The 22217-nt window shown below is 34.0% G+C and overlaps 1 protein-coding gene across 5 annotated transcripts in view; it reads right to left on the reverse strand.

Annotated features, from left to right (window-relative positions):
* The window catches only part of epha7 (eph receptor A7), a 101071-nt gene that overhangs the window by 11453 nt on the left and 67401 nt on the right, over positions 1-22217 (reverse strand). For 2 of the 5 annotated variants that reach the window (XM_051138756.1, XM_051138760.1), the window contains exons 6-11: positions 13391-13515; positions 9842-10028; positions 7242-7350; positions 6379-6434; positions 1351-1476; positions 719-904 (exon numbers count right to left, since the gene is read on the reverse strand). In XM_051138756.1, coding sequence (XP_050994713.1) covers positions 719-904; positions 1351-1476; positions 6379-6434; positions 7242-7350; positions 9842-10028; positions 13391-13515 — 789 coding nt within the window. The remainder of the gene's footprint in view (positions 1-718; positions 905-1350; positions 1477-6378; positions 6435-7241; positions 7351-9841; positions 10029-13390; positions 13516-22217) is intronic. The other 3 variants (XM_051138759.1, XM_051138757.1, XM_051138758.1) reach the window with 3 other exon arrangements.

Consider the following 22217-nt stretch of genomic DNA (forward strand, 5'->3'; position numbering starts at 1 on the left):
ACATTTCTAACTATATTGCAATTTAGTACATTTAAAACGTATTTACTTTAAATATAATATCAAATAACACTACAGTGCAAATTATAATCAAATAATCAAAATAAGTGTACTTTAAAATCTTTAAATCATATTTTAATAACCTTCTGTTGTGCTTTAAAGTAAAAGTTAATTTGACATTTATAACAAAATTAAATCAGAGTTATATTTAAAAAAAAAATTCAGACTCTTCCCAGCTTTACAATGGCAGTCAATGGCTGTTGAGATTTTGAAGTCCAAAAAAGTGCATTCATCCATCATAAAAAGTACTCCACGCTGCTCCGGAGGGTTACTAAAAGCCTTCTGAAGCAAGTCAATGCGTTTTTGTGAGAAAAATATCCATATTTCAAACTTCATAAACTGTAATCTAAACATGTAAGCTATATATGCGTAAACTTCGGTGAGAAGTGACGAACATGGAAACGTAGCACTTTTTATAATGGATGGATGTGCTTTATTGGACTTAAAAATCTCAACAGCCATTCACTGCCATTATAAAGCTTGAAAGAGCTGGGACATTTGTAAATATAACTTTGATTGTTTTCATTTGGAAGAATAAAGTCATATACAGCTAGGATAGATTGAGGGTGAGTAAATCATGGGTTAATTTTTGGGTGAACTATCCCTTAAAGCTAGTTAAGCAGCCAGCATTCAAAGTACATGAACTTTAAAAACCTCCCACCTCTGGTGACGACACCCTCCAGATGGACCACGTTCGGATGATCAAACTGTCCCATTATGCTGGCCTCGCACAGGAAGTCCCGTCTTTGTTTTTCAGTGTAGCCTACTTTCAGCGTTTTTATGGCCACCGACACGTCCCTCTTTCCCGGCAGCTTGAGTCGTCCGCTGCACACCTCTCCAAACTCTCCTGTGAAGCACACAACCACCCGCAAGCTGAGTTCCAGAGATCCGGGCCACGTTTGACACGGTTACCCGTACCTGTGCTGCTTAATGCATATCAGTCACACGAGCAGCGCGATTCAGCATTACATGATGCTATGCATCAGTACACAGGGGACTGAAACCAGCAGATAATTGGATATGCTATATAGAGGACACGCTAACACACTCATATGGTTTGTATCTAAAGAGAAGCGGCAGCAATTCATCAATGGCGATGCATTTATGTGTATCCTGGCCTTAAGAGAAGACATATTAATTATAAACCAATCCTACAGCAGCGCTATCAATAACAAGGGGCCAGAGAGATGCTCCAGCCGCTATCGTGAGTGTAAATATTTGGTTGTCACTGTGATAAATGAGAGAGGTGTGTGACTAAAGCGAGGCAGCGGAGAAGACAAGGGAAGAGCTCACCTGCGCCGATAACCCTCTCAATCTTGATGCAAGACGCATCCAGCTCCTTGGCGAACTGATGGACAGCCCTGTTCGGGTCCTCGTAGGTTTCGGGGTCAATGTAGGTTTTGGTGCCTGGAAATTTAACTGTAGAAGGGTAAGAGGATTACTGTTACGATTAAATATGCATGCCGCACACACACAGAGCCCTTGATGGACGGATGCGATTACTGGAGGCTAGAGACACGGGGCTGTGGGCTAAACAGCACACTGTGATGGAAGATAGCATGTCAAAAGGTCTCTTTCATCAAATAATAAAACCTATGCTTTTATTTTTCCCACATATTTCATGAAAGCGCTATTACATTTTCTTGTTAACCTTCTCACAATGGAGCCGAAAGGGTATTAGCCGTGCAGCATGGCAGCAGCATTCGTTGCTGTCACTCATTGGATAATGGGTTTCACAAGACTGAACTATTAGTTTGAATGAGAAAGAACATTTTACTGCATATGACCATCAAACAAACACAATTATTATAAACACAGTCAGACTGTTCTTCTTCTTCGTCTTCTTGACATTAATACTATTAAATGTTTTTTGAATGTCATTGATGGAATTATTCATAGTAAAAATGTTGTTGTTGTTAATAATAATAATAATAAAATTATTATATTTAAATGTAACATTTAGCATTATCAACACTTAATTTGAATGTATTTAAATATATAAACAAAACATTTTATGTTTATATAAATATAAACATAAACACAAACATATTTAAATATATGAAATTTTTTTAATGTTAATTAACATTAATATTAATACTATTAATAATTATTTGTTTTTATGAATTATATTAATAATAACATTGATTAATTAATTATTTATAGTAAAATGGTTGTTGATAAGTAATAATATAATAATAAATTTTTAAATGTAATATTTAACATGATCAACATTCAACAATTACAATATTATTATTATTAGCATCAATATTATTCAATCAATGTTATTATTAATTATTTTAATAATTTGATTCGATTGATGGAATTTATTCATTGTAAAAACTATTATTATTAATAATAAAAATATTTAAACAAACAAAACATTATATGTTTATATAAATATAAACATAAATAAACATATTTAAATGTATGGAATATAATATTCACAAACAACAACATTTAACAATTATATTATTATTAACATTAATATTATTAATGCTATTAATCATTATTTAATTAAGTTATTAATAATAAAAATAATACTAATGTAAATGTAATATTTAGCATTATCAACATTCAACAGTTACAATATTATTATTGGCATCCATATTATTAATAGTTATCAATGTTATTATTAGTTATTTCAATAAAGTCATTTATGAAAAACTAACATTTTTGATAATAATAAAAATATTTAAATATATATATATATATATATATATATATATATATAATTTCCAAACAACAACATTCAACAATTGTAATATTATTATTATCATTAATATTATTCATAATTATTTGTTATTATGAATTATACCAATGATAATATTGATTAATTAATTATTCATAGTAACAATTGTTGTCGTCATTTTTAATAATAATAATAACAATAATAATAATATTTAAATGTAGTATTTAACATTATCAGCATTTAAATTATGATATTATTATTATTTTAATAGTAGCTTCAATATTTTTTAATAGATATCAATTATTATCAATAATGTCATTGATGGATTTAATTATTCATTGTAAAAACTATTATTATTGTTAATAAAATATTTAAATATATAAAATCTAATATGTACAAACAACATTTAGCAATTATAATAATATTATTAATAATTATTTGTTATTATGAATTATGCTAATAATATCATTACGTATTCATTGTAATAACTACATCATTAATTGTATTATGAATTGTTAATAATTTGTAATACATATGAATATTATTTTAATAATAAATTAACAATGTTAATAATTATTTTAATAAAATTTTGAATCAAGCACTAATTATATAAATATATTATAAAGCCCAGTGAGCAATATTTGAGTTTCTTTTATCTGCATGCAACACTTTGGGCCCAATTAATGGATTCACCCAGTTTTACTATCTAATCAAATCCTATAATTACATTGCTACCTGTCAACTTCAACATTAAGCTCGATTTAATGGGATGCAAAAACTAATAGGCTACATCACGCTGGGATGAAAACGGCTAAAATGGACTGTTGCTAACGAGTAATTAAATTACTAATTTGCGACAAAAGCAATGCCCAGGAACAAGGAGAGAGCTTTTTCCTAATATCCCCCGTCTCCTTCACGGCCTACACGATGACATAAGCAAAACGGGCAGCATTGTGCTCCAGTCATATGCAACGACAGCTGATATTTCCCATCTTCTCGCCTGCTATAATTGCTTCGTCCATCTAGGCTGTCAGTAAATCTGATAGAACGTGTTTATCACTGTTGCCCGCACAACACGAGCAACAAATTGGGCGTGCGAGTACGGCGCGCGCCTTATCTGCCTTTTGTCAAACCAGCTAGCACGCTTTTGCGTAGCCGAGCGGGTTCTCTTTATAAGCAGATGTCGTCTGTAGCGTCTGGTGCTGTTTTTGGCTGCGCGGCGGCGAGAATATGGCAAGCTGCAAGCCTTAGCGTGTGGGCAAGAACGCTAGTGAGGTTGAGCTGCCCCTGTACAAGCAAGCTGTGCCACCTTGAACCTTTGTTTCCAAATCAGCAGTTTGCCTACAGCACTGATCATTAGCAGAGCAAGTCTAGGGAGGCCGTCGCCAGTGCTATCTCCAGGGGCTTCATTAGGGACTGCTGAGAGAAAACATCTTACTGGCCGAGAGGCCTGGATGCAGGGGTTCAGAATCCAGAAAAGTCAAGCACCTAGAAGGAACATCGCAACGCTGACAGCTCTGAAAGCTCTCTTTAGATGAAGATCTGGAGTTGAGGGCATGTTTCTGGAGGGTTATGGCCTAGCTTTACACCATAGGCGATGCCAGACATGTATTCTGAGATTATGTAACAGGTCCATACAGTTGTTGCAGACAGAATTTGAAGATTTTAAACACTGGTTTTAAGGGGAAGAAAAGTGCAATGGATTCTCTTTCTCCTTTCTTTAATAGCAGTCCATGTAACAAAGTAGCATAGATCAGGCTCATTATATTACTTATACTACTACTTAAGGGGAAATTCACTTTTAATGCAGGAGAAACATAAAAAAAACATTTGTGAAATCGAAGATATGTGACTAGAGAAAACAAAGAAAAAAGGGCTGTGGTGTTTGGTATCTGTCCAACTGTCTGTAGGTGGAGATATAAAAATGCAGAAGTTTGATCTGTACTTGTTTTAAGAAAACTCCTGAAGCAGTCAAAAGTCAGCAAAAATAGTCAGAAAAAGCCTGCTGGATGGTGCAAAACCTTATTATATTTATATACATTACAATTATATTTATATAGCTTAGAATTTTATTCCAAGTTGTAACCAACTGAAATAAGTTGAAGCACTAAAATTAAACTATAATAATAATAATAATAATAATAAAAAAGCACTACAATTTACTAAAAATGAAACTAAACTTAAAATGAAAACTGAAAATAAAAAAACACAAACAAATGAAGCGGTCAAAGGCCAGCAAAAGTCTGCTGGGTGGTGCAAAACCTTGTATAAAAAATGTACATATATTTTTATATATTATTTGATTATATTTAATTAATTATATATATAATTATATTTATACAGCTTTTTACATTTTATTTTTAATTTGCAAATAACAATAAGTTGAAGCACTAAAAACTAAAGCTAAAGAAACATAAATAATATTTTTTAAAAAGCACTGCAATTTACTAAAATATTAAAAGTTAAAATTAAAATAAATACAATAAATTATACTAAATTAAAAACAATATATATATATATGTTTTGTTTTGTTTTTTTCAAAAAAGCACTACAATTTACTAAAAATCAACAAAATTAAAATGAAAACTGAAAATAAAAAATACAAGCAAATGAAGCCGTCAAAATTCATAAATATATTTATACAGCTGAAAAGTTGCAATTAACTGAAATAAAAAATTATTAAAAAAAATATTATATTATATTATATTATATTATATTAACAAGAAAAAGTTTAAGCACTAACATGAAACAAACAAAAACAATAATATTTTTTAAAAAGCACTACAATTGACTAAAAATTAAACTAAAATTAAAATGAAAACTGGAAAAAAAACAAAGTAAAACAAAAAACAAAAACATACAAACAAAAAACCCCAAGAAAATAAAGCGTTCAAATGTCCGCAAAAATTGTCAGCAAAAGTCTGCTGGATGGTGCAAAGCCTTATAGAAAAAAATTAGATATATTATTATATATTAAATAATTATTTATTACAGTTACATTTATATACTGTAGCTGAACATTTTATCCAAGGTTTAATTAAGTTAATTAAATTAAATTAAACTAAAACTAATATATATATATATATTAATACAGCATTAATAATAAATATATATATATATATATATATATATATATATGAATACAAATATTAATATAAAAAAAAAATATATTAACAAAACTATAACAGTGTATAAATGCTATTAAATTGACACTTATTATTAACAAGCCATTTCTCAATCACCAACCATAACAGAAAAATCATTTTTGACCAGAATTTTGATGTCGGTACATCCCTACTCTTACTGCAAGCACTAAACTAAAAAGAAAAAGATCAAGATATTTCATCGAAACTGGAGCCTATGAGAGGGTACAGCTGTAACGGTTGACCAGAACATGATCAATGATATACAGCACGGCTCAGTCCTGCGCTTCCCCTCCTGTAGAGTTTAGTTCCAGTCCTGCTTTAACACACCTGCCTGTAATTTTCAAGCGTCAGCCCGAAGACCTTGATTAGCTGGTTCAGGTGTTTGATTAGAGTTGGAACTAAACTCCGCAGGACGGTTCTCCAGGAGCGCGGCTGAGCACCACTGATGAGCGTGTATATAATGAGCTGATGAAAGCTGGCACTCACATTGAAAGTAGAGCTCCTCGTCCCCTTCCTGATCCGCCTTACTGTAGCCGCAGTGTCTGCACAGGGAACAAAAGAAACTAATTAAAGGCCTGCAGTGACCAGACGTATGATTTCAAACATAACAGGGCTATGGAGGGCAACACATCTCGGCTCAACCTGAAAAAATGCTGAAATCGGAAATGGTAATCAGAATGTTTTTCTTGACACGGAATAGAAATGCCACAAATTCCTGTTCCGTTCTGTTCCAAGTTACGAGCTTTGAGATAAATTAATCAGTTAGGTGAAACTTTTTTCGTGTTTGTACTGGCAGATTGTCTTGAATGATTTAGATTTAGGAAAAATAAACATCACGAATAAGTAAATTATCTGCCATCTGGAATTTCTGGAAATGATCTTGCCAGCTGATGATTGGACTCCATAATGAATTTAACTGATATGGAATACCAAAGCATTCAGAGCATTCAGTGCTAATGGACATGCAGGAGAGCAAAATGTGTTGGTGAAGGATTCATGGGAATTGGTTTACTCCAGTAATATGACAAACATCACAGGTGAAGTTTTCAGATGGAAAAACACTAGCGTTTTTGGTTGACAAACAGATAAAAAACAAGGTGAAGGGAGGATTTGCAGTTGTGAATCCCATTCTGGGTGTATGCTAGCAGCATGAGCTTGTGAAGGGGAAAATGCATCAGAGGTCACATTCCCACAGTGTACGACATGATGGTGGGTGGGTGTGATCACACGCAAGTGGGCGAGGGTGTGAACTCCACAGCTATGGTGGCCTTTGAGGGACAGAAAGGCAAACTGAGAGAGCGTACGAGACTCACAGTAGCGGAGAGTCAATGGGGGCCGCGAGAGCGTACCTTCTCCCTATGATGAAACCGAACACCATGAAGACCAGGATGATGGTACCGGCTACCGCCACCACCGCAATGATGATGACTGGATTCTGCTCACTCGATATGACTGTAGCTGCAATTAAAACACATAAACAATACTAAATGTCAACTTTAGTGTAAGTTTGTTTATAAAATACAAGATTCACAGAATTTGTCACGTGTGATCACGGAACTCCCTGTAGGTGCTTCTTCAGGTTTTTTCAAAACGTTGTGCTACACACAATATCTATCAGCTGATGCAGAGAACAACATTATTTATTTTCTTTATTTTCTTTTAGAGTCTTTATTTTCTCCCGACATCAGAACCACTGGATACACACAAAAAAAAAAAAAAAAAAAAAAAACAGAAAAGAGAGGCGGGGTGAGCAGTAGCTCATTTAAAGAGACATACACCGAAATGGGTAACTGTGAACAGAGCTGTTTTTGACAAGGTAAAAAGGGTGTTGTTTTACATGACCATTGAGGAAATTTAATCAAAGTATTTTGCATTTCATGAAGACCCTAAAGAAACACACCAACTTGTGAAAAATGGCAATCCGATGTCCCCTTTACCAGCCAATATTTAAGATTTATTTAATGGAGAAGTTCACTTCTAGAACAAAAATTTACAGATAATGTACTCACCCCCTTGTCATCCAAAATGTTCATGTCTTTCTTTCTTCAGTCGCAAAGAAATTATGTTTTTGAGAAAAACATTTTAGGAATTTTCTCCAAAATGTTAACTTCATTGGTGCCCCCAAGTTTGAACTTCCAAAATACAGTTTAAATGCAGCTTCAAAAGGCTCTAAACGATCCCAGGCGAGGAAGAAGGGTCTTAACTAGCGAAACGATTGGTTATTTTCTAAAAAAATTACAATTTATATACTTTTTAACCCCAAACGCCTGTCTTGTCTAGGTCTGCGTTACCTGTTTTTTTTCCGGTTCAAGACAGTTAGGGTAGGTCGAAAAACTCTCATCTCATTTTCTCCCTCGACTTCAAAATCATCCTACATCGCTGCAGAAATACTGACCCAGTGTTTGAAAAGTGAACATGCAAAGTAGATCAAACACCCTTTACAAAAAAAGGTAAAACAGAGATGTAGGGCGATTTTGAAGTTGGAGGAGAAAATTAGATGGGAGTTTTCCGACATACCCTAAACCGTGGAAACCGGGGAAAAAAACAGAAGTTCAGGCAGATCTAGACAAAATGAGCGTTTAAGGTTAAAGAGTATATACATTTAAATTTTATTTTAGAAAAAATCAGATCGTTTCGCTAGATAAGACGCTTCTTTCTCAGCTGGGATCGTTTAGAGCCATTTGAAGCCGCATTTAACTGTATTTTGGAAAATCCTGAAATGTTTTTCTCAGGAAACATAATTTCTTTATGACAGAAGAAAAAAGACATGAACATCTTGGATGACAAAGGGGTGAGTAAATTATCTGTAAATTTTTGTTCTGGAAGCGAACTTCTTCTTTAATGGTATCATTTTGTAATATTTCATGCTCATTTCCTCTATCTTTACGTTTGGGTTACCTTTTCTGTCATCAAGTTAACTTTTTTTACTACTAACACTAATAGTTTAATAATACTATTGAATGTAATCTTTAGCAAATCTCAAATCTAATATCCATTTTTTTATACTGTATAATTACTTTGTGATGCATAAATTCGCTCACTGAAATACAAGATTAAAAAAATATTTTAGAAAAATATTTTAGAACTAAGAATTTCTTCTCACGACTTGATCATTCAGTCTCTTGTTTTAATTAAATTGTGGACACATTATACTGTTTCATTCCTTTGTTTTATTTAGTTAACTCGTGGCCACAATTGAATTAAAACCAGGGAACAAATTCAAAATTTCTGTGAACAAATGAGTATTGAGACAGTTTACCTAAACTAAATAATAAATTATGAGAATGAATTAATAAATCACAGGAACACATTCTTAATTCGTGAATTCCACTTTTTTTTCACCTCTATGTCATCTGTTGTGGCTCTTTTAGTGTTTTATTTTGCATTTATTTAACAAAACAGTATTATCATACTAATTATCTGCCTACTGGAATCATCCGGAACTGTAATATTTATGCATTCCTAATGAACTATTTGGCAAAAGGAGACAGCAGAATAGCTTAAAGCAAAGCTCCATTGAAAAAGCATGGGACGGTTGTAACCCCCTTTTCGTCCTCTCTCTGCTGTGGGGAGGGGCTGGCTCTATTTTAGGGTCTCGCTGAGTGCACGGTTCTACTGTTTCTGAAAGTGGGCTTAATAGTCCCAGATGGTAATACAGTGGCCTGCATTCGAAACAATGACACATTCAGGTTGGATCGTTTCTCGTTAGGTTTGTTTCTCCGAATCGAAAATACTGCACTCATTGACAAACTGCAGAGGAAACCGAAACGCTTATCGAAAATACACAATGTCTAAAGTACAGTCAGGGTCAGAGATTTTATCTGAAAGAAACTAGACCTTGCCTTTAAGTGTAATCAGATAGATCATAATGAAAAACCCTTGCTAAACTAGCAGGCCAATTAACATAAAAATAGATTTAAAAAATAGCTTAAATAGCTGTTTGACATACTATTTTGCTCACCAGATCCAGTGGATTCTTCCTTGGTGGTGACCTCTACTCTGGGACCGAAGGTGCCGTATCCCGCGGCGGTGAACGCTCGGATCTGAAAGATGTACACTGTGCTTGGCTTCAGATTATTGACTGTGGCTGAAGTCGACTTTGACTTCACGGTGGAGTAAATGCGATCCTTCTGGTCCTTGAGGTTCAAAAGAAGAAAACAAAATAACAATCTTGTCACAGGGTATCAAAAGCACAAATTGTACAAATTCTTTACAGAGAGGGGTGGTTACGCTGAAGTGTTTGGCAGCGAACACTGGAGCATTTGGCCCTTTTCACACGCAAAGAGTTCAAGCAGAGGCAATATCACAGTATTTCATCCGTAACCTAGGTAACCAGAAGCAAGCTGTTTGCGAGGAGCCGGTGCTTCATTTACAATTGGAATGTCAAAGAGAGCTCGAGGAAACACAAACACACGCACACCCACACAGAGTATACGGCTGATCCCAATTTGCATGCTATCCGTCCTATATAGTAGGCCAGATTAAGATTAGTGTGTCACAGTGGTGTGCAAGATGTCTGTTCTATTTCTGGTAGATTTCCATCATGACAACTCTCGGAAGATTTTGGCATGGTAATGGATATGACAATGTTAATGTATTTGGTCTTGGCGGAATAGATGTGCCTGTTGTAGATTATTGCTGCTGCTGCTGTTGCTGCTGCTGCAAAACAAGTACAGGTACTTGCTACTGCCAATACATACGCTGATATGTTAGCATACATAATAATCCATAGCATATCTATACAGGTGGAGCTGGGGAGGTGGAGGGTTTCAGAGTAACTCATAAATGCTCTACATTGTAAAAAAAATCTTTTAAAAAGTTGTTTCAACTTAATAGAATTTGGTACTCCGGTGCCTTAAAATTTTTTAGTTTAGTCAACTTGAAATTTTAAGTTACTGAATGCTAATTTAAGTTATTTTATTATTTTTTACAGTGTAGTGAATGCTAACCAACCATTTCAAATTAAAGCCGCAAGCTTTTTGGCTGCATATGCAACATGAACCAATCAGTTTGTGTCAAGTAGTTTAACGCTATGAATATCATCAGTAGCACAGCAAAAAAAATTAAGCCGCATGTACTAGTTCAAATACTTTAAATGTTTGAAATTAATTCTAAGATCATTTAATTATTTGCTAACACTTAAACAAAACATAATATCCATCTTTGCCTATAAGTAAAAAAATATAACTACAGTAACAAAACAAATAAGGTAATTATCAGATAATGTTGAGTGACAAATAAATTGTGAGATATAAAGTCTATGAAACCAACAATTGTGAGATGCAATTTGGCAATTATCGAAAAAATAAAGTTGTAATTAATTGTGTAATTAGTTAATTGTGAGATAAGGAGATAATTACAAGATAGTCACACTGAGATTTCACATTTGTCAGTATAAACAATGAGTCACAATTATGGGAAAAAAGTTACAATTACGTGTATAGTAACAATTTTGAGATATAAACACACAATTATGAGAAGAAAGTTACTACTGTCAAAATGAATGTCATCGTTTTCTTTTTTTTTTTTTTAATAAATTAATACTTTTATTAAAGGAGAAGTTCACTTCCAAAACAAAAATTGTCTAGCTCTGCGTGAACTCTGTGCTTTCTAGTTCAGGACAGTTAGGGTATGTCAAAAAACTCCAATCTTATTTTCTCCTCCAATTTCAAAATCGTCCTACATCGCATGCTGAAGTACTGACCTAGTGTTAACAAAGTGAACGCGCAAGGAGGGTCAAACACTCTTTACAAAAAAAGGTAAAACAGCGATGTAGGACGATTCTGAAGTTGGAGGAGAAAATGAGAGTTTTTCAATATACTCTAACTGTCATTAACCGGAATGCACAGTTTACGCAGAGCTAGACAAGACGAGCATTTGAGGTTAAAAAAATATATATAAATTGTCCATTTTTTAGAAAATAACCAATTGTTTTGCTAGATAAGACCCTTCTTTCTTGGCTGGGATTGTTTAGAGCCCTTTGAAAGCTGCATTTAAACTGCATTTTGGTAGTTCAAACTCACGGGCACCATCTACTATATGGAGAACATTCCTGTATTTTTTTCCTCAAAAAAAAAAAAAAAACAACAACATAATTTATTAAAATAAATTTTTGTTCTGAAAGTGAACCTCTCCTTTAAACAAGGCAAAATTACATTGATCAAAAGTAACAGTAAAGACACAAAATATTTCTGTTTCAAATAAATGCTGTTCTTTTAAACTTTCTATTCAAAGAATCCTAAAATAAAAAAAAATACATAAATCACAGTTTCAGCGAAAACGGTTTTCAATATTGATAATAATAATAAATGTTTCTTGAGCAGCAAATCAGCATATTAGAATGATTTCTGAAGGATCATGTGACACTGACAACTGGAGTAATGATGCTGAAAATTCAGTTTTACCATCACAAGAATAAACTGCATTTTAAAATATATTAACATAAAAAATAAAATGTTATTTTAAATTGTAATATTATTTCACAATATTACTGTTTTTACTGTATTTTTGATCAAATAAATGCAGCCTTCAAGTTAGGTGGAAACGGGCCTTACATACTGTACATGCAATTGATTCAAACCCGCATCCCCTGTGTGAACTCTTCATCTGCACCAATGCTGCACCACAGCATTTTCCCACTGATCTGTAAATTATCTCTCATGGACTTCAGAAGAGAGGAAAGAAAAAATGCCTCTTAAATAGAATGCCACAGGCTGTTAGGAGTGAAGTCAAGCTTGCTTCTAATTTTCAAACAGGACGGACTACAGCCAGAGAGCACTGCTCAGGAGACTGGTTCTGCTTTCACATTGCCTAAGAGACCAGAACCCAACAGGCCGGGCGAACGTGCTGGACCTTTCTGCTCATGCCTGACTAGCTGACATATGAGTTTCACGGTAGACAACATGAAGCTGTGCTTTATAATGGATAGGGCGTGAGACTGAGCAGAAAAGTAATCTGAGGTGAAAGAAATTAGGTGTGTGTATGTGTTTGTGTTCATGTTTTTTGGGAGTACAGTTCTGATTAATGTTTTAGTTGCAGCGTGTGCGTGCCTGGAAGGGATTGTTTGGGGTTGTTTTTCATTGAACAGATGCTCAGGTACAATACCAGACGTATGTGTGCTGCTCTAGTGTGTGCATATCTGAAGTGGTCTTAGACGTGTACAAGTGTGGCAAACTGAGATGGTCCTGTGTATGTTTGTGTGGGATTGGTGAAGGACCTCAGTCTAATTAAAATCTTATGAGTGTCTCATTCATTATAGCAATTAGAGGGGAAGGATCCACTCAGACCGGAGCATTTGACTGTGAGCTTTGTGCACAGAGAATGCAAATCATGAAAAAGAAAAAAAAAAATTATACAGCACAGGATGGGTTGCAGGGGAATTGGGATGCTGACATAGGTAGACATACAGTCATTGTCTCTCTCTGTCTTTCATTTTGTGAAACACGCAGACATATATTCATTAATAGCTTATGCTGTGGAGCAGGTGGTGTGTACTCACTTTCTCATAGTACTTGATCTCGTATTCGGTGATGACGCCATTGGGCTGCTCTGGTTCCTGCCAGGAGAGCTGAACACTGTGCTGCTGAACTCGCTCCTTTATCACCTCGCTCACTTGAGATGGGGCTGAAAGAAAGAAAACCGGAGAGATACTGAGTTTTAGTAAATCTGTACACGTTCAACTAGTACAATTAAAAACAAGTAACAGTATCTAAAATGACAAAATTGACATTCTTTTTTTAAAATCATTGATCAATACTTTTAAAACTGCCTTAAAGTGATAGTTCACCCAAAAATAAATATTCACTCATTTTCGGAACAAATTAAGACATTTTTGATGAAACCCGAGAGCTTTCTGACCCTGCATAGACAGCAATGCAGCTGACACGTTCAAGGCCAAGAAAGGTAGTAAGAACATCGTTAAAATAGTCCATGTGACATCAGTGGTTCAACCTTAATGTTATGAAGCTACTAGAATACTTTTTGCACGCTAAGAAAAAAACAGTGACCTCGGACCCCAAAACCAGTCTTAAGTAGCAACTTAAGGGTATATCTGTAGCAACAGCCACAATTACATTACGATATCAAGTAAATATCATATTCCATGAAGATATTTTAAATTTCCTACATATATCCGCAAATATATCAACTATATCAGAAGTTAATTTTTGATTAGTAATATGCATTGCTAAGAACTTTATTTGGACAACTTTAAGGGAACACTTAGGACTAAGAGGAACTATTGTTTATGATTTCAACAAAAAAATACCACAGAAAAAAACAATTAGACTAACATAAATTTCAAACATTAAATTGTTACAGAAAAGTAAACAGTCAGTAATAATATAGGGACAATCAAATAAATTAGCAATAGCGTAAATAAATACAACTGAGCAAACTGCAGGTACAGAAGTTTAAATCAAAAGTTTTAAAACACTGCATAGTTTTCTTTTCATTAATAAAATATAGATTAATCCTCATTAAAGTTACGAAAAATATTCATTCAAGATTAGTGAATGATTTTTTGTTCTTGGATTAACATTAATGTCAGGCAGCACGTTTATTAGGCTTCTGTCTCTTTAATACAGTACGCATGCAGATCTAAAAATACTGTTAGGCATGCGTTTTCTTTCTGCGTTATCTGTTTGCTTTCACTTTCAACAAAAAACAGCTGTGTTTATGATGATATACTGATGTATTTTTGTGCATATTGGGCGGTAAATGTGAAACAGAAATCAGATCCGGCCCGGAACGACCTTTTCTGCAGTGGAAATGCACGGAACGGTTCGAGAACGGACACAGTTCTTCAGATGTGTGCGCTGCATGCAAACAGTGAGCAAGTCCCTTCCTGCGCTTAAGTCGTTTGATTTTAAACATCAAAATCACATTAAAATGCGAATGCAGGAATCGTTACGCTGAACCAAATTGCACGCGTCTTATCGAATACCCGGTTCTTAGAAATTTAGACAGTATATCATGCAGAGAAAGGCAAACAAATGTCAAAGGCGATATGACGCTGTGACGTTGTGAATATGCTAATTAGCGCATGAAGATATCTAGCGACTTTTCAAGCTGGCTTTAGTTACTTTCCATTGAAAGACTGAACCACTGATGTCACATGGACTATTTTAACAATATCCTTACTACCTTTCTTGGCCTTGAACGTGTCAGTTGCATTGCTGTCTATGCAGGGTCAGAAAGCTCTTGGATTTCAACGAAGTTTCATGAGGGTGAGTAATTAATGACAGTTTTCATTTTTGGGTGAACTATCCCTTTAAGGCAAATTTAAAAAATGTTAATTTGCAGGAAGTCAAGTAATTATCTATATTTGAGAAAATGTGTTAAACACTTAACATAAATAACAATAAACAACAGGAAACAATAGTATCAGATGGTGTTTGCATAAAAGAACATAAAATGAATCAACCTCATACCGAGCAAGCAGCACCTTAATATATTCATATACGCATAAAAAAACCTATTCCCTTGCTTAAATGCAAATTCAGTACCTGGTTGGCACAAATACACACAGACAGAATCTTGTGTCACTACTGCCGCTGCTGATGAATATTCACTTGGTGGCTGCTAAATGTTTACACCTCATAATGGAAATTTCAATTACTGAGCAAACAGCAGAAGACAGCCTTATCCCAGTCAGACTAAAACTGCAACGTCTGGCTTATGAATGTCAATTAAGTCAAATTAATTCTGCCAAAACTTGCAGAAGCCCATTTTTAGAGAAACATACCCTAACCCCGGCGCTGCTTCCCGTTCCACGTGCGCCTCCTATACAGTTTCTTCTCCCGTGTGCTGTAATTTTCTTTAAATTAGAAAGTTATTGCACACTTTGGTCGTCGACTCGGTATACTGTTTCCAAAAGCTGTGTGAATTTAAAACGAGAAGCTTGTGGGTAACCCAAATTAAATTCCTTGTTTTTAATAACTTCGGAAATAAGATCCGTCCGAATCTCAGAAGGTAACCTTTGGATAAGGACGTTCTGGAAGAAGTGCATGGAAATGTAGCGTTCACGCATACGCCATTAATAAGTGTCCATTCTCAACGGACGTCTGTTAAAGTAAGAAAAGACAGAATTCGCTCAAGTAGATGAGAAGGAAAAAGAGAATTAGGCTTCGGGAGGAATTTGACTGATCCGTGTGTGCAGCGAGACGTCTCCGTGCCTGGTGATCCGTCGAGGGCAAGGTTTCAGGGTCACAACCTCGCTTGACCCGGGATTTTGTTTTGCGCTGACCTCGTGGTAATGAGCGATTCAGGATTAAAACATCATTACGGGACCACGGATGGCAGCGCAGATCCAAAACCGCACCGGTCAGATTGTGTTTTGACATATCTAGTGTAATCCAACTAAAACAATCTAATTTCCCATCCAGATCTGAAGGTCGGAACGCACACCACACTGTGCCGGCCTACATGCTCATTTGTAACAGCAGCCAAATTGAGAGTCTATTCAATCCAAACCGCAGCGATCGTCCTGATGCATTTAGGGATGTTACATACGCAAAGTGTTTGAAACTCCCTCGGTTGGAAACTATGCTGATGAAGAGGCTGACTTTTTGAACGGGAGTGATTTCAGCTGTAGTCAACGCAGTCCGCGCGATTCAGAATCGGTGTTTGTTTTTCCTCTCTGTCCACATTCATTGTATGCAGAGAGTGTCAATTACCCATGAGGAGTGGGGCGATGCAGGCAGGACATAGCAATTTAAAGAGCACACTTGTACGGCACAGAACCAGTTGTACTGGAGTAATTGGATCTTTTGCCCCTTTCAACTGACTGCTTTTTCTGTAGTAGTGAGTATGAGGTGCTTGACTGTCTCTCGGAGTAATAGCCTCGTTCCTTTTAACCTGATCTGGGAAATAAAAGTTGTGACTGTTTCTCTGGAGTTACTTTTCCCACATGAAGTGTTTTCTTGTTATTCTTGTATATCTATTTCCATATCCAGCACACCCTCTGACTTCTGAATCTAGTTACGCTGTACAAAAACACGTATGCTGCTTTTGAGATCTCAGAGGCACATTTCCATTGACAAGTCAATCTGTTAGTCACTTGTATTTGCTTGTAAAAGCATTAAACTTTGGCCCTGAGGTAAAAAACGTCCCCTGGATTTGACAAGCCGTGGTGGCCACTTGTTAACAATAAAGCCAAATAATAGCAAGTATGAAAGCCCGTTTCGCCACTGTTTACATCTTAATTTTGACTTTGTAACACAATTGCGAGTTACTAAGTCAGAATTGTGAAAAAAAGTCACAATTGTGAGATATAAACTCTTAATTCTGAAGAAAAAAGTCAGAATTTCAAGTTTATATCTCGCAATTCTGACTTTAATGCTCCGCAAGTGCCAGTTTGTATCTCGCAGCTGTGACTTTTTTTCTCATAATTGTAAGTTTATATCTTAATTTTGACTTTATAACACACAATTGCGAGTTACCAAGTCAGAATTGTGAGATATAAACTTGCAAACAGAGAAAATGTCAGTCTTTTTCCCCCCTTAGAACTGGACTTTATAACTCGCAAGAGAGAAAATTTCATAGTTGCAAGATATAAACTCACAATTCTGAAAAGAAAAAAAAAAAATTCCAAGATATAAACTCACAATTCTGAAAAAATAAATACAACTGCGAGATATAAACTTGCAATTCTGAGAAAAAAGTCACAATTTCAAGTTTATATCTCACAGTTCTTGCTTTAATGCTCACTTGGCTGTTTATATCTCGTAATTTCGACAAACAATTGCAAGTTATTTTTAGACTTTATAACTTTTTATGAAAAAAAGTCAGATACAAACTCGCAATTCCGAAAAAGTCAAAATAACTCATAATTTCGAGGTAATATCATGTAATTTAACATTTTTATTATGCAATTCAGAAGTCAGAATTGCAAGATATAAACTTGCAATTGAGAGAAAAAGTCGCAATTACGTTTTTATTTTTTATTCAGTGGCGGAAACAGGCTTCCATAAGTAACTGTAGCTTCAAATATGTAAAAATATACATGGATAGATTAAATGAGAAAAGTTTATAAAACCCTATGAAATTCAAGTTACAGTTTTAAGGCTTTCAACTTACAACGATAAAATGAGCCAAAATATATTTTGTTTTCCTTCTCTGAACAATGATAATTTTAAATAAATAAAAAATATTAAATAAATACATTTTAAATAAATAAAATAAAATAAAATAAAATAAAATAAAATAAAATAAAATAAAATAAAATAAAATAAAATAAAATCAAATCAAATAAAAGATTTTGTTTAAAATCCGGGATAAAAAAAAAAAAAATAGGAAAGCAATAAAAACAATAACTAATGGAACCAATATACTGTGTATCCATTCCAGTGTACATCTGACACGTCTACGTCTCTCCAAAGCCTCTTGTTGCAAAAGGAAATATGTAAACACTTGATAGAAATCTTCCCTCCTTAAGTCTCCATGGGGACTGAGACATCTACAATAAGAGTGTATTTCTAAGAAGAACTTCACTACTTTCAAAAGTTCTTCAGTGCACAAAAACCTATTTGACACACCCACAGATATATTTATTTGGCCCATAACTTTCACTACATCCCTTTTATGAAAGCTAAAACACAAAAGTCTAACTCCCGCTCAAACTTTTTTCATATTTGTCATCAGTTAAGGCACACTCCAAACTTTCATCATAAACAGCAGCCTCCCATCCCAGCAACGTGGGACCTGGCAGCATCCCCTCACTCCGCTGAGAACCAGCCGGGTAATTGAGAATCGAGCGTAGTGACAGCCTTCATATCGACTGGAATCTGCGAGCTGGAAGAGAGACCCTGAGTTCAGTGTGTTAATATGGAGGAAATGTGTCCCTCACTCCCTCTCTGTGGCACCTTCCCCGTGGTATGTTTAACCACTGCCCTATAACAACCATTAATGACATGCTTACCTCAGAGCGAGTCAACCCACTCCCACTTTTATCACACGAAAGGGGCCTAGCGCAGCAGAAAATCGTATAATTGTTCCGTCTGTCCTGAAGCGGTTGTGCGAGGGGGGGGACGTTTTGTGTGCAGCGGTTGGGTGACATAAAAGCAGATATTAGTGACCTTCTCGAGCCTCCTAATGCATAAGTTAATTCAAGCAGAAGCAAGCGTCTATCATGTTCTGCATTAGAATACATTAGGGATACATTATGCATGGATGTTTTTATATACTCTCAGCTCCTTTCTCTCGTTTCCTCTTTTGGCTGGCTGTGGCGTTTCTAGAGTATCTGAAAGCGCTAGAATGGCATTATATAACAGAAATCATTTTTTCTCTCTCCACAGTATTAACTTTGAAGTATTTTAATTATCCAGCCACTTAAGTCAAGGCTGACACTCTCACGTCCACGATTTCTTTTCATCCACCTCAAAACTATCGAATAACTGAGCGCTTATCAAGAGACGCCGACTGAAACGGCACCACAAACACGCTCTTAAATGCTGCATTGCAGTTCCTGTTCTTTGACAGAAGCTTGAGGAGGAAGAATGGAGGTTTGGCTTTAGCCAAGGGCGTAGGAACGATCTGAGAAGCACATTATAAACCTTATCAGCCTTGCTCATGAATATTAATGAGGCCATGTGATTTTCGCCCAGTAGTTCTAACTGGTTTGCTGTAAAGCAGGTGGCGCTGGGTTTGTTTGATCGATTGCTGATGCTGCGGTTCGACAAAGGCTTCTTTATAAATCTTGTTTAAAAAAAAAAAAAAAAAAGTATTATTAAGTTATTTTATGTTTTATTTATTTATTTTTCAAAACAAACAAACAAACCAATAAATATTATGTGGACAGCTACATTTTAGTTTATTGTATTATTTTTTTCAGTAAAAATAAGTAAATAAATAAATAAATATGTGGCCAGGTACATTTTATTTTACTTTACCTTATTTATTTTTTTTTTTTCAGTAAAATAAATAAATAAATTAATTAATTAATTATTTTCTTTAATTAGTTTATTTAATGATTTATTTTTCAGTAAAACCAAAGTAGCTAAACAAAATTATTAGTGCACAAAAAGTGTCACAGATGAATTTTACATTCAAAATGTGTTAGAATAGTAAATAAATAAATAAAAAAAAAAAAAATTAATGTTATTTTATGTGTCTGGATTTATTGATTTATTTATTTATAAATAACTAAATAAACTGAATGTTATTTTATATGTCATTCATTCATTCATTCATTCGTACGTAAATAAGTAAATAAGTATATAAATAAAATGATGCTTTTTGTTGCCGGCTACTATTTTATTTTATTTATTTTATTTTATTTTATTTTATTAAAGCAAAGAACCTAAACAAATTTATTAGTGCACAAAAAGTGTCACTGATAAATTTTACACTTCAGAAGGTGTTCAAATATATAATTTAATTAATAAATAATATGTAATTTAATGTGACCATATTTATTTATTTATTTATTTATGGTAAAAGCAACGAACCTAGACAAAATTATTAGTGCACAAAAAGTGTCACAGATTAATTTTACATTTCTAGAGGTGTTACAATAGTCAATACAGCAGTGTGGGGCAGTTTGACGCATGACTAAAGAAATGCTGCAGACACGCCAGGTTGGGGGGTTTGACGGGTGGGTGGGACGTCCCCTCTACAGATTCCTGTCGTTAGTTGGATATTTTTTATATTTACGGTCATCTCTCGGCTGGAGCGCTAGGCTTTAATAGAGCTGGGCCTCCCACAGACGGCTTTTCCAGAGCCCTATGAAAACACAGAGATCGGCAACAGAGCTCTCGTCGGACAGACACTAACGAGGGCTGACGTAATCAACATTACTTAGCTTGACATTTTGACTCTGAGTCGGAAAAGAAAAAAAGGCCCACGAAAGAGACGGAGCAGTAAAAAAAAAAAAAATTAAAAAAACCTCAAGGAGAGGCTGAACCGGTGTGTGAGAGTGTGTAAATGAGTATGTGAACGGAGACAGAAAGCGTGGGTGTTAGATCTGCCTCATTATTGCCCCTGGCTACCACAAGATGTGTGTGTGTGTGTGTGAAGGAGAATGTCCTCTTGTTCCTCCTGTCTGCCACTGCTTCACAAGGGCCAGGAAAATGGTCTGTGTGTGTATGTGTGTGTGTGTGCGTGTGTGTGTGTGTGTATACTTATTTAGACTAACCTGCATAATGCGTCTCAGACATGAGTTTGTGTGTATGTGTGTGTAATATATATATATATATATATATATATATATATATATCAGTGGCTCTCCACTGGTGCATCATGGCCAAAAATGATGGACTAAATAAATAAACAAATAAAATACTAATAATGTTAAATGGGCTAATGAAATAAGTGGGTTCAACAATTTAAATATTACTGTTAATTCTAAAATATTTTCTGTTCAGAATATTGTTGTGTCTAAACCAAAACATTTTTTTTTACAAATGTTTATTAATATTAATAATAATATTATATTATATAAATTGTTTAATAAATAAATGCTTTAAGCAAAGTCAAAACAAATGTTTTAATTGTTATTTATTATTAATATGATTTCATTTATTAAATTATAATAAATAAATAAACAAACAAATGATTTGCTCAAAACCAAAGGTTTTTTTAATAGTTAATAATAAATTCATAATAAATAAATAAATAAATAAATGTTTTGCGCAAAGCCAAAACTATTTTTGATTGTTACTTATTATTAATATTAATATTATTAAATTATACTAAATGATGTTCAATAAATCAATAAATACATACTTTGTGCAAAGCCAAAGCAATTTTTAATGGTTGATTAATATTAATATTATTAAATTATAATAAACTGTTTAAATAAATAAACAAACAAATAAATGCTTTCCGCAAAACCAAAACATTTTTTACAATTGTTAATTAATAGTATTAATAATATTACATTATAATAAATTGTTTAAATAAATAAATAAATGCTTTGCGCAAAGCCAAAACAAAAATTTCAACTGTTGTTTATTATTAATATTATTAAATGTATTAAATTACAATAAATAAATAAACAAACAAATGATTTGCTTCAAACCAAAGCTTTTTTAATAGTTAATATTAAATTATAATAAATAAATAAATAAATAAATGCTTTGCGCAAAGCCAAAACTATTGTAATTGTTATGTATTATTAATATTATTAAATTATAGTAAATTATGTTAAATAAATAAATAAATAAATAAATAAACGATTTGAGCAAAGACGAAACAATTTTTTAAATGTTTATTTATTATTAAAATGATTAAATTATAATAAATTGTGTAAGTAAGAAAATAAAGTAAGAACAATAAATAAATAAATAAATACTTTGCTCAAAACCACAGCAATTTTTAAGAGTTAA

The sequence above is a fragment of the Labeo rohita genome, chromosome 20, assembly GCF_022985175.1.
Source record: "Labeo rohita strain BAU-BD-2019 chromosome 20, IGBB_LRoh.1.0, whole genome shotgun sequence".
Lineage (NCBI taxonomy): Eukaryota > Metazoa > Chordata > Actinopteri > Cypriniformes > Cyprinidae > Labeo > Labeo rohita.